An 18159-nucleotide genomic window follows, 5' to 3' on the forward strand; every position below is an offset into this window, starting at 1 on the left:
TCAGTATTTCTGATTTCTCTACTGTTGAGTAGAAGTTTCACCAAAAATGAACTCCAGCTTAAAAACACATGCAAAGTCCCACTTGCATCTGACACCTCTGTCTCTTCATTGCCCTGTTTTTAACAATAGTTCTTAATCGTTCAAGAATTTTAGTTTTTTTCTGAGGAACTCACAGTCTAAGAAAAACAGACAAACATTTAATGGCTGTAACAAAACATGAACGATGGTGTTGATGTGTTGAGATAGATTTCAGACATTTTGTAAAAAAAAAAAAAATGGTTTCCTGTGAGAAAGAACAGGAAAGATGACCATAGGCAGCAAAGAATGTGTGTGACTGAACATACAGAAACAACCCGTGTTAGACAGCCTATCCAAAAAAGTGTCTTTGGCCAAGAAGTAAACAGTAAGGACATTTGGTTGTAGAGCAAGAGTTTTCTTTTATTTTCTGAACTTCAACAATGTGTGAGGTATTTTCATTAATGATCAGGAATTTCCCCCTAACCAACTATTTTAGTTTAAACCAAACAAAAGTTGTAGTGCCCCTTTAAGGAGAAGTTGTAAAATGGAGATCTTGAAAGAAATGGGGAAAGATTGTGGAAGTCAGTCTCCAGGCTCTGGGTCACAGAGTGACAGGAATATACATGATTCCATCTGTATCTCCAGGAGACTTGGGCCCACATCATTTTGCACACATGACCAACATGCAGAATTTCCTTGGTTTCGGGTGATGACAACCCAAATATGTAAACATCAAGCAGAATTCAAGGTCAGAGAAAATGTTTGGGCAAATCTGTCACTTGAAACTTCTCACCTGGAAGTGGAAACTGCCTGTCTCTCGGTACTTTAACTCATATATGGATAAAGAACGTAGTATAGTGTTTTATTTCAGAAAATGACATTATAGGCCATATTCATGCGTCTAATTGGACACAGATGTTTGCTTGTTCCCTTGATTTAGAAAGACTTTACGATCCCATTTGCCATTGTTTTGTTTGCAAACCTATACAGCTAAAAGCTGAGTGCATAGAATACGGTGTCAGAATGCCAATGAGTAGGACTTTTTAACACAAGTTCCAAATGTGAACATATATTGGCAGTTACTTCCAAATGAGCTTTCTTTTAATGACTCTCCTACTCGGTTCAGACATTATGCAGACAAATTCCTCCTTAGGGCTCAAACTCTAGCAACTGACTAAAATCTAAGCAGAAGTTTCCTAGTCTGTCTTTTTCCAGCTGGCTCCCGATTCCACCCCTAAAGACAGCTGGGAAGCCGTCTGAGAAAAAGGCTATCTCAAGTTCCCCTCCACAGTGCTCACTAAAGCTTTCCGTTATGTGGAATAAAGTCTAAAGAAAGAAGGTGTTTCTGAAGGGGTCTCAGTTCCTACAACCCCCCTCAGGCTCCACTAAGACCCAGTAAGTCAGCAAATCCACTAGTCCTCCGCAACCCACTCCTGCATCCCTCGCCCCGCCCTCTGGTAACCTAGGTTATAGTCACGCCCTTCCTCTGTAGCTAACCAGTCATAAAGGCTGATGTTACCGGACAGGGTTTGCCTAGCTTGAACCCCCCCCCCCCCCCCACGCCCGCCGGTCATTGGCTTTGAGCATCTGAACGGAAACGGAAGTGAACTCATTTCTTTCGAAGATGAGTTACACTACTGTGAAAGTTCCGGAAGTCGCGCGCCTAGTCTTCCGGGGGGCGGAGACTCGCCTGCCAGAGCAGGGGGGAGGGAGTCGCTGGTTTCCAGCTGCAGATGGGACCCCCCTCCCCAGGTCACCCCGGCTGTCCTCTGGGCCATGGTGCAGCCGAGACTTTAGGCGACCCCCAGGTGAGCGGCGACTGCGCCGCGGCCGACGGGGTGCATGCCGGTTAGCCGGCGAGGATGCAGCCCGCACCTGCAAACATCCCGAGCTGCTGCCGCTGCGGCAGCCGCAACCACAGCGCGACCCGAGGACGCGGTGCCAGCGGCTGCTGAATTTTCCCCTGTAGAGAGCCAGAGGAGAAAAAAAACGAAGAAAAGAAGCCAAAATCTCGGCTTGGTTCATTTTTTGAGCTGTTCAAAACTAATTTGTTTATGGAAATGCCCTGCGCCTGTAATCGGAACAACTGGAGGCGATGGATCCGGCCCCTGCTCGTACTTATTTACGTAATTTCCATCCTCGTCTTGGTTCCCTTCGGTGTTTGGGAACTTCAAAAACTAAAGGTAGGAGGGTCCAGCACCTCTACGCTTTCCTACACTAGTTGGCAGAATCCCTTTGTCTGCCCTCTCATGCTTGGGGTCTGAAAAAGATTTCGTCTTTGAACACACGGACCCGTCTGATTTCATTTTGCCGCTACAACTGGAGGTGGGACCGGGTGGAGAAAACAGTTAATGTTGCTGCTTAGAATGCTTTGCTGATACCCATCAATTCCCAGAGAATTCTTCTTGAAATCAGATCTGCTGTGCAGATATTGATCTTAACCAGATAAAATAAACTACCAAAGCTACATTCTGGATTTTAGAAGCTCTTCCTGAAACGAAAGGATCCCCTTTAGTTTGACTTGCTAATTGTTTTTACGTTTGAAGTTACGTCTTTTGTTTCTTTCTCTAATGGGATAAAGTCTCATGTAGACATGCTCTTTGGAATTTGCCTTGTAGCCTAGAGTAATCCTCCAAGCACATTCTCAGCGCTTCTGATTATTGAAAGCTGGGGATGGAACCCAGGGCACTGTGCATTTGGGGCAAGCAAGCATCTGAGCGACATTCCCAGACTTAAAGTTACTCCTCAGTAAGGGAAAAGTTTTACTAAAGTTCATTGTGTATTCATTTCTTTTTCCTCCCTCCCTTCCCCCCTCCCTCCCTCCCTCCCTCCCTCCCTCCCTCCCTCTCTCTCTCTTTCTTTCTTTCTTTCTTTCTTTTCTTAAATGTATTTGTTGGCATATTTGTGGGATGGCCCGGTTGTGGAGGTCAAAGGACAGACAAGTTGAGGGAGTTGGTTCTCTCCTTCCCTCTTGAGTGCTGAGTGAGGGCAGAGCACAAGGGATCAGTGTAGCATTGGAGGCCAGCACCTTAGCGCAGCCATCTCTCTCACCCACCCTTCATTATGTGTTGATGTCACGCTGTGACATTAGTAAAGCATTGCAAGCTGGGTACCTAACATAGCCATAATATATGTATAAAGGGAACTTAGAATTATCGATTAATTAATTGATAACCAGAAAGTACTTTTATTGAGAAACACTTATTTTGGAAGAGTTATGACATACCATGTAGATGACCCCCCCCCCTTTGATTGTGGAAAATATTTTAGTTAAACAATGTGTCTAGCCATATTTGTAGGGTGCTTTTGTTCACTAAACGTTTATAGTCCATATAGCTAGTTCGGCTATTAAAATATGACATTAAATATTTCTCATTTGAATTTTTTGTCATTTAGGTTATTTAAAATTTGTTGTCCAAATTTGGGTATAGCAATCTTAATATAAATATAACTTCCTCATTTAGTAGTCCTTGGAATATAGCATAGGAAGGTGAGTGAAATGTGTACCATTTCTGCTTAAGACTTGTCTTAGTTGTGAGCTGCAGTTTCAAAGCCTCTAAGCTTTCAGAACAATTCTGATCTGCAGTGTAAACTGCCAACACCCCAAGTCAATCCCTCAAGTTCTGATCGGGGTCTAATGGAGGGTGTGCAGGTGAGCCTGTCATACTGCACTGGATATGCAAGTCTAGACCTCAGAACCGCTTCAGCTGCAGATACTCGTCTTGTTTTGTCTGCTCGCTCTGCCCTAAGAAAATGCCATAAACTGGACTGTGAAGATGGCTCAGCAGGTCACGCAATAGCCAGGAAAGCCTGACCCCGAGTTCCCCTCTATAGCCACCATGAACGATGTCTATGGCAAGAGGAAGGTAGACACATAGTTGCCTAGAAACTTGCCAGCCGTCTGGCCTGGCGTATGCAGCACAGCAGCAGAAACAAGAGAGACCCTGGCTCACAAGGTGGAAAGAGAGCTGATTTCCCAGAGTTGTCCTCTGACGTGCACACATGCATTCACCCCTTCCCCCACACCTGCACTCATACCTGCACACCTGTACCCACACCTGCACTCATATGCACACCTGCACTCATGCCTGCACACCTGTACCCACACCTGCACTCATACCTGCACACCTGTGCCCACACCTGCACTCACACATGCACACCTGCACTCATACCTGCACACCTGCACTCACATGCACACCTGCACTCACGCCTGCACACCTGTACCCACACCTGCACACCTGTACCCACACCTGCACTCACACATGCACACCTGTACCCACACCTGCACTCACACATGTACACCTGCACTCACACATGCACACCTGTACCCACACCTGCACTCACACATGCACACCTGCACTCATGCCTGCACACCTGTACCCACACCTGCACTCACACATGCACACCTGTACCCACACCTGAACTCACACATGCACATCTGTACCCACACATGCATACCTGCACTCACACATGCACACCTGCACTCACGCCTGCACACCTGTACCCACACCTGCACTCACACATGCACACCTGTACTCACATATGCACACCTGCACTCACACATGCACACCTGCACTCATACCTGCACACCTGTACCCACACCTGCACTCACGCCTGCATACCTGTATCCACACCTGCACTCACACACGTGAAAGCACATGTTTATGAACTGAGTGCCTTCAACAGGAATTTATCTTTTCACAGTCCTGAAAACTATTTTGGAGTCAGATATCATGGGGGGCCAGAGGGGTTGCTCTCTGGGGAGGGTGCTCTCAGGTCACAGGTGGCCATGCTTTTGCTGAATCCTCAGGTTGTTGCCTGATCTCATGCAGTCACCAGCCTTGTGAGACTCTGACCTCATTTTACCTAAGTAACTTCCCATCAGCCTTACGTCCAAATATGGCCGTTGGCATTCGAGGTTAGGTTTCAGCCTCTGAAAGGGGAGCACACCTAGGTACTCCCACAGGTGTACTCCTAGGTATGGTCAGACTTCAGTCAATGCCCGCAGTTAGAGAATGCTTTAGATCAAGGACACAGAGAAGGAACAACGGCAAAGGACCTGGCACCAGTATTTCACAGGAAATTACAAAGAACAAAGTGAATGCCCAGGAAGGAGGGTTTCGGGGAACATTTTGGCTGGTGTCCATTGTTGCCACCTTGCCTGTCACGTTTCACAAGTAGAAAGGTCATTGGGAGCTCAGTGATTTCACTGCAGTTGAAGGACTGAAGCCAGAACAGAACTGTTTAAGTGGGAATGTGTGGTGGAAGCTTAGAATCCGGAGAATCTTTGAGTTTTGAAGATTTGACTCTGAAGGGCCCTGAGAAATGATAGCACCATGGGCAGAGAAGACTGAGATTACAAAGGCTTTGTTTTGTCTTTAAGGTTAGAGGTATTAGCTAGAGCATATCCTCAAGATCGCTCTCATTCAATCTGTAACTATGATTTTATTTAACCCTCTGAGAAATGCTGAGTACAGGAGATTCCCTCTGTGGACGAGGACACTGAGGCAGAGAGAAGTGCCCACAGCGCTGCTGTGCTGTGCCACGTGACTGCGGCGGTGGCTGTGGTGGCTTGTTTTTCCTGTCGCATGGTTTATGACTGCTCGACATGGAACTTTCCTCCTAGCAGCACTCTGTGAGACACTTGGTCTGTATCAGTCCTTGGCACACACGGTGCTGGTCCTCACTCAGACATGATTCTGTGGGCAAAGATAGTATGGGAATGTTTTGTTTTGTTCGAGGAGGGCTCTTTTGGTGTCCTGGAGCCTCCTCCTTGGACACACACTAAAGGTGGGTGCTCTCACACCCCTCTAACTCCAGGTCCAAGGACTCTAGCGCCCTCTTCTGGCCTCAGCAGATGCCCACACATGCACATACCCACACACAGACACAAACATTCGTATAAGTTTTTAAAAAGTAAATCTTTTTAAAAAATTGTTACTAATTATTTTGGAAATGCCAAGCAGGATTAGAAATCAAATGAAAACATAAGAAATAAAAATATTGATCTTTATAGTTTTAATATCAGAATCTAAACTAATGCGTTCTTTTGTTTTTCAAGGTTGGAATCCACACTGAAGCATGGTTTATCGCTGGTGTCTTTCTGCTGTTGACAATCCCTGTGTCCCTCTGGGGGATTGTGCAGCACTTAGTGCATTACACACAACCAGAGCTCCAGAAGCCCATTATAAGGTCAAGTCTTAATATATTTGCTACTACTAGTGTTGACTGACATAATTCATAAACATGATATTAAATGTTATTATATGTTTTACTTTCGATAGGATTCTTTGGATGGTCCCAATATACAGTTTGGATAGCGTAAGTATATTTTATTGTATTGCATTAAGAATTCTTGGGCTGGAGAGATGGCTCATCTCTCTCTCTTTTTATTTTTGAGATAGGGTCTCACTGTATTTCTGGCTGTCCTGGAACTCACTCTGGAGACCAGGTTGACCCTGAACTTACAGAGGGCTCCCAGTTTTTTGACAGAGGTTTCTGTCTCCCCCAGTCCTACAGCTGTTCAGTCCCAAAGAAACACAGAACTCTACATTAATTATGAACTGGTTGGCCTATTATCTCGGCCTTCTTATTAACTCATCCTTATATCTTACATTAGCTCGTAATTCTTGTCTGTGTTAGCCACATGGCTCAGTGGCTTATATCAGTGAGGCAGTTTCATCTTGTTTCCTCTGCAGCTGAGTGAGGACCGCAGACTGAATCTTTCCTCTTCCCAGAATTCTCCTGTTCTTGTCGCCTCACCTATACTTCTGCTGTATTAAAATAGGATTGACAGGGTGCAGACCATTGTCCCACAGCACCTGTCTGTCTCTCTAGTGCTAGGATTAAAGGCATATAGCACTGCAACTGGCTAACTTACTTTTTTAAAATGTTGGTAAAGAAGATAATGTAATGAAAAATGAAGCTGTTTCAAATATTTCTAATGTGTAGCTCTTTTCCTGCGATTGTCTTAAAGACAGTTGTAGGCATATTGCAGGGATGCATCTCTCACCACTACTCTTTAATATATGCTTGAAATTAATAATAGTGACAGCCCTGGAGGTTGAGGAGATAGGGGTGCAGATAAGAGAACCCCATGAGTTCAAGACCAGCCTGGTCTCTATAGTGAGTTCCAGAGTACAGACCTGGGGTCAGGAGCTGTTTTACAGGTATCTGCTCCAGGGTTGGCTGAACCCATGGATGCAGATTCTCAAGGATCACTATCACGCTTTCCCATTATTATTTTGTCACCTCGCCCCCCAAAAGAGGAGAAAAAGGAAAGGACAAAAGACTTTCCACAGTGGATGTAACTACTCTGGTGGTTAGTTATAAGAAAATGGCTTTAGCCAGGTGTGGTGTTGCACACCTTTAATACCATCCCTCAGGTGGAACTCTGTGAGTTGGAGGCCAGCCTGGTCTACCTAGTGAGTTCCAGAATATCCAGGTTACATAGACTGTCTGAAAAAAAAAAAACAAGAAAGACACAGATGTCTTCAGGAGTATTTTCTGATCATTTTTCCCTTAATTTCAGATAATTTGAGAACGCAATTAACTTTTGTTTTTATATTCCTTATTTGCCCCAGCACTTACCTGTTTTTTTAGCTGTATTGAAGCTGCTTGTTGCACATCAACATTCCCTGGCCTCCTCCCCAAGTGAATCCATTCCGGATTATGGTAGTTTGCGGCAAGCATGGGAAACGATCTCCAGGCTCTAGAGTTAGCTTCTGTGAGTGGGGTGAATTCACGTTATATCGGCGACAGGTCTTTAACATCTTGTTTTCTCATAGTGGTTGGCTTTGAAATATCCCAAAATCGCCATCTATGTGGACACCTGGAGGGAGTGCTATGAAGCTTACGTCATTTATAACTTCATGATATTCCTTAACAACTACCTAACAATCCGATTCCCCAACTTGGTGCTCCACCTAGAAGCTAAAGATCAGCAACAGCATTTCCCCCCTCTGTGCTGCTGTCCACCCTGGGCAATGGGAGAGTAAGTATGTTTGTCTTTAGTGAGCCTCCGCGTGGGCTTTCAGTATCAGTCAGCTGTTTTTATTGCTTGTTGTTTTGTTTTCTTTTTATGTTGCAAGTGATCACTCCGGTAGAAAAGTTCATCAGTGTATTGTAGGAGAGAACATTAGAAAACATTTAGTCAGCATCCTTTTTACAGCTGGGAATAGGAGCCTGCGTGATCTTGTCTGTGATCACACACTAATTGTCTCACTGCTGGGACAAAATGACTGCCAAGAGCAACTAAGGAAGAGAGTTTGTGGAGCCAGTCCATTGTGGTGGGAAGGTGTGCGGCAGGAGCTCAGCTCACCGCCTCCTCTGTGCAGTCCAGACCACAGCCTGGAGAATATGCTGCCACCCTCGGTGACTCCCTTGTCCCAGGAAATCTTTCTGGGAACACATTCTTACATATGCACAGGTACATATGCACAGTTGATCTGTGCCTCAGTTTCTCTCCTGGAGTGTGTGTTAGAGCTTTCATTGTCACTTCTATCAAAAATTTCTGAGATAATTAGGTTTATTTGGACTGTTGATGAGATCATTGGGTCCTGTTGATTTGAGGTATATCATGGCAAGAGTGGGAAACAAGGAAAGACCAAGGTCCCAGAACTTTCTACTCCTTCTGTTCCGCACCTTGTAAGTGACTTCAGTTTGGAGGCTTTGAGATGCTCCGATGCCACTGAATAGTTGAGCTTTGGTCTTCTCTTCTCTTGCAGAATGCTTCTTTTTCGGTGCAAACTGGGAGTGTTGCAGTACACTGTGGTCAGACCGATCACCACTGTGACGGCGTTGTAAGTGTCACCTTTGTGGAGCTGGATTTTTTATCTTCATGATACATGCCAGGGAATATAGCTCAGTTAATAAGAGTGTTTGCTTTGTATGCACAAAGCCTTGGGTTTAATTCCACAGAAACCAAGTGTAGTGATTCATGGCAAATAATCCTAGCACTTCAAGGTAGAGTCAGGAGAATTGATAGTTCAAGGTCAGACTGGGCCTTGTCTTAAAAAATAATTTATGTTCTTAAATGGGAAAAAACAACTAGAAAATCAATGTTGATTAATAATGTAAATCCATATACAAAAGCTGGATTCTATTACAGTGAACAATGCAAGAATTATCACAAGATTTACATTCTTTTGAGAGCAGGCTGTAAAACACAAAAAATAAAATCTCCTTTGGGCTAACCACACAGATTTATTTTATACCTTGTTAAGAATTATTAGGAGCCAGGTAGTGGTGGCGCACACCTTTAATCCCAGCACTTGGTAGACAGAGGCAGGAGGAGCCCAGTAAGTTCAAGCCAGTCTGGTCTACAGAGTGAGTTTGAGGACAGCCAGGGCCACACAGAGAAACCCTGTCTCAAAAAAAAAAAAAAAAAAGTTTATTGGGAGCACTGTCCTTTACTGGTGCCTCCTTTCATCCCAGCACTGAGGAGGCAGAGGAAGCGGATCTCTGGGAGTTTGAGGCCAGCCTGGTCTACATAGACGGAGTCTCAAACACAGACAAAAACCATTTAATGTCAAAATATGAAACATAATGAAACTACCTCGGAGACGTTCCCTTAAAAAAATCCAAAGTGTTAATTTATATGATTCCTCTGTTAGACCTCAAAGTTCTGCAGCTCACAAAGTAAAGCCAGCCACACTGAAACAAATCAGGTCAGCTCTTTATTCTGCCCTCGAGCTGGAGCGCTTTATGGCTTATGCTTTGTTTGTTTGCTGCTTAGAAACCCAACGAGCGCATAACCCAGTACTTGTGCTAAAAATTACTGGGGGGGGGGGGGTGAGGGGGTGGGGGGAGGGGGTCCTGGGTCTGAGGATACGCATCTGCCAGGTAGTTTACAGGGAAAAGGTGAGCTGGGATCAATGTTTATCCGTCACACTTTCCAAAATCAGGCCTTGTCTTCTGGAGTTAGTGATGATTCTCTAGTTTAATGATGCTGAGTTTGTCATTCCTTTAAGGTAGAAGGAATAATCATATCATACATATCTAGAAGAATGTCCTCTGTGACCAGAGTCAAGAGATGATCCATAGCGCTGCTGAAGTAAATGGTCTCAGAATTCTTAAGTAGTGCTGCCATGATACCTTCCGTGTGTGTTCAGGGTTAAGAGCACCCCACACTCCTGCAGAAGACTCGGGTTCAGTAAAATATAGGGCCAGCGTGGCCAGCACCCTTTTCTGGCCTCCAAAGGCACTGCACACACATTGTGCACAGGTCTGCATGCACTAGAATATTCATATACATAAAATAAGTCTCTATGGGTTTGCTTGGTAAGTCATAACGTTAATTTTTGCCATTTAAGGGTATGTGAGATTGTTGGTGTCTACGATGAAGGGAACTTTAGTTTCTCCAACGCTTGGACTTACTTGGTTATATTAAATAACCTGTCACAAGTGGTAAGTAAATCATCATTCCCCATAGCTGTACTAAGTTAGTTTCTGTACTGAGTGTTATCAGGCACTTTTCTTGAGAAAAATATTACCTTTTCATTTGTACATGTTACTTGAAACAGCTTTAATGTATATAAAAGTACAGTAATGTGTTCATGAATGATTTGGTGACTACATGCACACCTGTTTGTCCTTGTTACCGCCTAGCTGTGGGTAAAAGCATCGTGTGCTTCTAAATGAACAGAACAACACAGTCAGCCTGTTCAGTTGGAGGGAACGTCTAATGGTGCAAAAGGAAAGATTCACCAGGCGGTGGTGATACAGTCCTTTAATCCCAGCATAAAGGCAAATCTCTGAGTTTGAGACTAGCTGGGTCTACAGAGTGAGTTCCAGGACAGCCAGGGCTACACAAAGAAACCCTGTCTCAAAAAAAAAAAGAAAGAAAGAAAGAAAGAAAAAGAAAGAACTCAATTATCTGATCTGTATTTAGAATTAAAGGAAAATAGACTGAAGTTTTTTTGTTTTTGTTTTGATTTTTCTCTGTGTAACAGTTCTTCTAGCTGTCCTGGAACTTGCTTTGTAGACCAGGCTAGCCTCAAACTCACAGAGATCTGCCTGCCTCCACCTCCCAAGTGCTGGAATTAAAGGCGTGCACCAGCATTGCCCTGCCAAGACTGAAGTTTAAAAAAAAATGGGTGCTGTCTAGGAACTTAAGGGCTGTAAGGAGTGTCTTTGGGTGGTGCTTCCCACAGTGTAGTAACTGAAATACAGTGACCCACACACAGTGTTGGAAGTTTATAATGGTTCTGGGCATGGCAGCGCATGCCTTCAGTCCCAGAAGGTGGGAGGCAGGGGCAGGCAGATCTGAGTGTGAGGCCAGTGTGGTCTACGAAGTGAGTTCCAGGACAGCCAGTGCTACACAGAGAAACCCTGTCTCAAAACACCCAAAACAAACAAAACAATTTTTAATGGAAATAAATGTGGTGTGTCTCCAGAGATTTCCCTCGTGTTTGCCTTCATGACCCATAGTCTTTTTTCTGGAAATGTAGTCTAAAGAAATGGTCAGAAGTGCTTTTGCCTTCCGGATGAAATACCCATGATAAGAAAGGACTGGAAACGCTCTTCATTGTGGGCATAGTTTGTTCTTCCCATTGGCATTTAGATAGATATTAAAAGTAAAATTTAAGAAAACCGCACAAAAATTATCTACTTTTAGTTGAAAACAATATTGGGGAACAAAATTTTATTTTAGTTCATGACAGATGTTAGAAAATTGGGTTGTGACTGGTGGAATATGGAGTGTTTGCCTAGCACACATAGCCCTGGGTATGATCCCAGCCTAACAGGGTAACAGTTCCTATGTACAGAGAAATGGCTCGGTGCCGAGAGTCAGTTTGTTTTGGTTTCTGTTGTTGCTGTTGCTTTTGAGTTTTTGAGACAGGGTTTCTCCATAGTTTTGGAGCCTGTCATGAAATTTGGTCTGTAGACCAGGCTGGCCTCGAGCTCACATAGGTCCACCTGCCTCTGCCTCCTGAATGCTGGTATTAAAGGTGTGTGCCACCACCGCTAGGCCTTCAATTTCTTTTATTGTTTTTTTTTTTTTTTTACCAGTACTAGAGCTAGAACCCAGGGCCTGTGAGTGTAGAACATGCACCTTGCTTGGCCCTGACTCCACTGCAAGGATCTGAAAAAGGATCCTTACTGCTTTCCTGTCCTGGAGTAGTTTAAATGAGCATAAAGTGTCTTATCATTTTAATGGGGAAAGTAAGCTTTCAGAGATGCTTCTTGCTGCTGAAGTCCTGGTTGGTCTTTAGAACTGACTCTGACGTCATGGACATTTATTCTAAGAAGTCAGGCCAGCTGGACTAACAGACTGCTCTCAAGGAAATTCATATGATGTAGATTTCATGGTCACAATTTTATTGAAACTGTACTTATTTAATGTGTTGATTTACAAACCGTGTATGTATGTATGTTGTTTAAATGTTACACAAGAGACTAGTTTATAATAATAATAATAATAATAATTGAGTTTTTATAAAAATTGACGGTAACTTGTGTTTAAAAGCTTAACAGGTATGTTTCCCTTCTCTTTTGAATGAAAAAATCTTCTGTTCACGTCATTTGTTTATTGCTTGAGTTACAGTATGTGAATACTTAGAAACACGTTCAGGAAAAATGGTACATATGTCTTGAGAAATTTCACATGTATACCTCTGCAGTAACGTATTAAAAGCACTAAAACATTGACTAATCAGCCTTAAGTTCCACCTGGAATGTTCCTGTAGAGCAGGCTCTGGCTTCAGCTTTAATCGTCAGTCCCTGTTTTCCTACTGCAGAATGATGAATGTTGCTTTTGTTTCTAGTTTGCCGTGTACTGCCTCTGGCTGTTTTACAATGTGCTGAAAGAAGAGCTCAGCCCTATACAACCTTTTGGCAAATTTCTTTGTGTCAAACTGGTAGTCTTTCTCTCATTCTGGTAAGTATTGCATGCTCTTAAATATTCTTTCTTTATAAATGCCAATAAAACTGTTGTTTAAGGGAGTTTTTTTTTTTACAGTAATGTAAAGACAATGCCTACCTGTCTTTAATGTAAGTGGTGCCTACCTGTGGTCCCAGCCCTTGGGAAACTGAGGCAGGACCACCATTTCAAGGCCAGTCTGAACTTGGCAGATGTCCTTGGGCTGGAGAGAGGCTCAGCAGTTAGAGTTTGCACATATCCAGAGGACCAAAGTTTGTCCCCAGCAGCCATGTATGGCGACTCACAACCTCATGTCACCCTAGTTCAAGGGACCCGAAGCCCTCTTCTGACCTCTGTGACACATGCACATACTTGCACAGTCTCAGTCTCTCTCTCTCTCTCTCTCTCTCTCTCTCTCTCTCTCTCTCTCTCTCTCTCATACACACACACACATAAAATTTTTTTTAAAGATTTATTTATTTATTCTGTATACAACATTCTGCCTCCATGTATGCCTGCAGGCCAGAAGAGGGCTACAGATCTCATTACAGATAGCTGTGAGCCACCATGTGATTGCTGGGAATTAAACTCAGGACCTCTGGAAACTCTTAACCACTGAGCTGTCTGTCCAGCCCCTGAAATTTTTTTTAAACCCATCTGTTTAGCTTTTGTAATATTTACAAAAACAAGCCTGGAAAGATGGCTCAGCAGACAAGAGCCCTTGCTATTCTTTCGGAGGATCTGGGTTTAGTTCCCAACACCAACAAAGTTAGTGGACACAACCCTCTGCAATTTCAGATCCAGGTGATTCTAATGCCCTCTTCTGGTATCTGCAGATACTTTACTTGTATACACATATGCAGGCAAAACTCACACAAAAATATATATTAAAAAATAGTTTTTAAAAATATGTTTAAAACATAATCTTAGTCCTGTGTGGTGGTATATACCTGTAGTCCCAACACTCAGGGTAAACCAAGAGAATCTCATTGAGTTTGATGACAGCCTGCTCTCTATAGCAAGTTGTAGATTAGCCTATGCCACTGTGTGTGATCTTGTATCTAAACAATCAAAGAAGTAGTCAGACGGCCACTATGACATTTAAAAGATGAAGATAATTTGAGATAGCCTAACTATCTTGATACCATCGTTAAAATTATAGTTCTGCTGAGTGTGGTAGTGTACCCTTTAATCCCAGAACTCCCCGGGGAGGCAGAAGCAGGTGGTTCTCTATGAGTTCAAGGCTAGCAGGGTCTATACATAGCAAGTGTGAGGCCAGTCAGAGGTACATAGTGTGACCCTGTCTCAAAATGAATAAAATAAACTGTTTAAAATTATGATTGTCATGAATAAAACAGTATCAGTTTAGGAGAAGACATTTAATGGTGTGAGGAAATGTTTATCAGTGTGTGTCCTTTAAAATACAAGGTAGGGATGGAGATACATTTGAGTGTCCGCATAGTGTAGACAAGGCCCTACTGCCTGTCCTTGGTGTCACAAAGCAAACAAACAAACCTAGATGTGGTGTTAGATTAGTAATAGGCTAGGTAATAAGAGTTACATAGACAAATCTATCCAGTTTAGCAGTTCAGTAACGGGAAAAGAGATAAAACATTCATGGAATTGCACTGCCAGAGTAATGATTAGCATCTGAGGGCACACATCATGTGCAGTCTTCTACAGACGTAATTTATGCTAGAAAAACTTCTGGAACTCAACAGTATTCTAATTCAGATAACCCGTAAACTGGCAGGATAGCTCAGCAGGAAAAGGCCCTTGCTGTGCACACCAAAGAATTGAGATTGATCCCCAGCACCCTTGTAAAAGCAGAAGTAGAGAACACAGCTGCCCTCAGAGACCCTGCCACACTCACTGATCATAAAGGGAGGGGGAATAAGACAGTAGTAGAGCCGTGGCATGGGTCAGCAGGAAGAGAGGCTTGCCGTTGCCAAGACTGACGAGGGGAGTTCCACCCAAGAGCCCACGCTAGAGGGAAAGAAATGGCGCCAGCGGGTTGTCCTCTGATCTCACATACACGGCCGAAAATAGTCATTTTTTAATCCTGGTAATTATCCAGGTGTGATGGCACGTGCCTTTAGTCTCAGCACTTGGGAGGCAGAGGTGGCCAGATCTTGTGTTCAATGCCAGGTTGGTCAACATAGCAAGTTCTAGAACAACCAGGATTGCATAGAAAGACCCTGTATCTAAATAAATAAATAATAAAATAATCTTAGTATGCACATGTAAACACACTGTTAGAACTCAGAATCTAATTATTTGTACATGGTTTCAGAACAAAAAAAATATGTAAATCAAATGTTTTTCTGAGAATACATAATGAAATTCATCTTATGAAACTAATACATTTGAAATGCAAGGTGTGTATATTTAATGTAAACACAGTTTGTTTGGGAGTATGTCCTGAAGGCAGGATAGTTTGGAGTCCTAGGATACACTGAGGCCTTAACTGTTTGTGGTTGCATATTTTAATCTTTTTGTGTATATGTTATGTGTTTATTGTGAGTGGGAACATGCCCATGTCATGTGTGCATATGGAGATGAGGAGCTTTGGGTGTCCGTGTCTTGCATTAAGGTGAGGGTCTCTTAATTGTTCATTGTACGCACACAAGGCTTGCTGGCCTGCGGCTTCCCCGGATTGTGTCCCACCTCTCAGCTTCCCTCAGGAACGCTGGTTTACGTGTGTGCTACATGCCCGCCTTACCTGGGTTCTGTGCTTCTCACTTAGGACCTTCCTCACTCTTGTACAACAAGCGCTTCGCCTACCAAGCCACCTCCCTAGCCCCTAATTGCATAAAACAGCTGGTCATTTCATGATTTAGATTTGACATTTACCTCTTCTTGACATCCAGGCAAGCAGTGCTGATAGCTTTGTTGGTTAAGGTTGGCGTTATTTCAGAAAAGCGTACGTGGGAATGGCAAAGTGCTGAAGCTGTGGCCACAGGCCTGCAGGTAAGTAGGGCTGTCTCTGAACTCAGGGGCTTTTACTGTTTAAGCTATTTAATGCAGTGATGCCCAGAACCTGCCAACGTACAAACAGTAGGCAAGACTGTTAGCTTACTCTGTAGTGAGGAGCGAGAACCCGAGAGAAACGGCCCATAGGGACTGATGGGTACTGATTGTATTCCTGGTCTGCTTATGTCTGCATGGTTCCTTTCAGTGCTTGTGTAATGCATTGAGAAATTCTTGAGTGAGGGAAAGCAAAAGAGATGCAAACTTTGCTTGTCATGTTATGAAGTGGGGAAAAATGTTGAAAAGGAATATAATCTGGATTATATTTCAAAGTTATTGACACTCTAAGTAACTTTGAAAAGTTAGCAATTTGAAAAGTTATATCGAAGCCCAAAGATGTCTGATATTTGTGTGGCTGTTGTAGGATTTCATCATCTGCATCGAGATGTTCTTTGCGGCCATTGCCCATCATTACTCGTTCTCCTATAAACCCTACGTGCAAGAGGCAGAGGAAGGCTCGTGCTTCGACTCCTTCCTCGCCATGTGGGATGTGTCAGATATCAGAGATGATATTTCTGAGCAAGTAAGACGTGTCGGTAGGTAACAGCTCTTTAACTTCTGTTAGTGTAAGTGTGTATATTGGGAAGGTAGGTTTATGTGTGTGCACATGGGGTCAGAGTTGAACCTCAGGTGTGGTCCCTTGGAATGTTCAGCTTGAGTTTTGGAACAGGGTCTCTCGCTGTCCTGGGGCTCAGCTAGGATGGCTGACCAGAGAGCCCCAGGGATCCTATCTCTGCCTTGCTAGCACGAGGACTACAAACATGCCCAGCTTTGTACCCGTGCTGAGGATCGAACTCGGGTCCTCATGCTTGTGTGGTATCCTGACCCAAATATGTAAGATAAGGAAGGTCATTTACTCTAGTAATTTAAGAAATGAGAAAATATGGAAAGCAGTGCCATGATACAGGCTTTTCAGATTTGGGGAAGACAAAGGGGGGAAGGGAGTGGTTAGAGAATTAAGTTTACAGCAGTAAAAATAACCTTTGGCTATTAAATTTATATTGTCTTATAGGGAGAACAATGCGAGGTTATCCCCCAAAAAAATGTTTTCCTGAAGACCCAGAGCATAGTGAACACACAAGTCTGCTTTCCTCATCGCCACGCGATGCAGGTTCTCCAGGTTCAAAGTCATCCTCACCCCAGGGCCAGTATCAGGGCTTTGGACACACGATTACTACCCAGAATGCAGCTGCTACATCCAAGCTGTGTGAAGTCATGAATGACATCCCAGACGAGCATGGCCCTCCTGACGATGCAGGCCAATATCCAGACTTTGAAGACACAGTGTATTCACAGGACACGCTCTCTGCAGAAGACCAGCTGTCTGCAGACGTCATGAATGACATCCCAGACGAGCAGAAGAAGCTCCTTGACACAGCAGACTCCTAGAGAGGTGCCACAGCTCAGAATGTTCAAAATTTCAGATAGGCAAAGCCAGATATAATACTAATACATACATGTTAGTATATATATTTGTATATGTTTTATATATCACAAATAACATTTAAATTTCCTAGGCTTTGGCTTTCTTAAACTCTTAGGGTTTCATATATTCAAACAGTAGGTAACAACTTCAGCTGAGTGCTCTTGCATTTCTCAAGAGGATGGACATTTGAAGATAAAAAAATAAAAAAATCAGTGCTTCTTACCACTGCATGAATGTAATGCTCTGGACTCAAAATGTAAATATAAAATTCAGATTAATTTAATTTAATCATAATCATGTGCCATTTAAGTTTACATAATTATTCTTCAATTACATGTCTTTCAATAAATCTAGTACTGTTTTCTGAAACTCTTACATGTCTTATTTTTTAACCTTTTTTGGTTTTTTTTTGTTTGTTTGTTTCTTTTTTTCTTATTGAGACATGGTTTCTTTATGTGTTCCTGGCTGTCTTGGAACTCCCTCTATAGACAAGGCTGACCTTGAACTCAGAACAGCCTGCCTGTGCCTTCTGAGTGCTGGAACTAGAAACATGCGCCACCACTTGGCTGTGTCTTATTCTTTAAACATAAATTCTTAATGCTTTAGCAAAAATTTTTTGATTAGAAGGCCAAAATTTTTGAGCCAGACTGAATGGTGTACCCAGCACTCAGGAGGCAGAGGTGGCAGGACTTATTAAGTTCCAGTCCAGCCTGGTCTAGTCCAAAAATGAAAACAAATCACTGGTCAAAGAAAGAGAAAATGGAAGGACACACTGTGAATCTAAATAAATCTTATCACAATGCCCACACTACCCATAGGAATA

General features: G+C 43.2%; 1 protein-coding gene across 1 annotated transcript; it reads left to right on the forward strand.

The window, feature by feature from the left end:
- Positions 1 to 1698: 1698 nt before the first annotated feature.
- On the forward strand, positions 1699 to 17705 carry LOC142852127 (transmembrane protein 184C-like). Its single transcript, XM_075976596.1, has 10 exons — positions 1699 to 2201; positions 6080 to 6210; positions 6303 to 6339; positions 7806 to 8011; positions 8745 to 8819; positions 10332 to 10425; positions 12786 to 12898; positions 15751 to 15850; positions 16275 to 16446; positions 16923 to 17705. Exons 1-10 carry the CDS (start codon positions 2073 to 2075, stop codon positions 17297 to 17299), a joined length of 1434 nt encoding a protein of 477 aa, XP_075832711.1. The 5' UTR covers positions 1699 to 2072; the 3' UTR covers positions 17300 to 17705.
- The last annotated feature ends 454 nt before the right edge of the window (positions 17706 to 18159 follow it).

The sequence above is a fragment of the Microtus pennsylvanicus genome, chromosome 6 (assembly GCF_037038515.1).
Source record: "Microtus pennsylvanicus isolate mMicPen1 chromosome 6, mMicPen1.hap1, whole genome shotgun sequence".
Lineage (NCBI taxonomy): Eukaryota > Metazoa > Chordata > Mammalia > Rodentia > Cricetidae > Microtus > Microtus pennsylvanicus.

Excerpts from the sequence above, each read along its gene's own strand:
- LOC142852127 (XM_075976596.1), top strand. The coding sequence starts at position 2,073 with ATGGAAATGCCCTGCGCCTGTAATCGGAACAACTGGAGGCGATGGATC. Across the intron at positions 10,426-12,785 it reads TAAATAACCTGTCACAAGTG|TTTGCCGTGTACTGCCTCTG; the intron begins GTAAGTAAATCA and ends TTTTGTTTCTAG. Across the intron at positions 16,447-16,922 it reads TGAGCAAGTAAGACGTGTCG|GGAGAACAATGCGAGGTTAT; the intron begins GTAGGTAACAGC and ends ATTGTCTTATAG.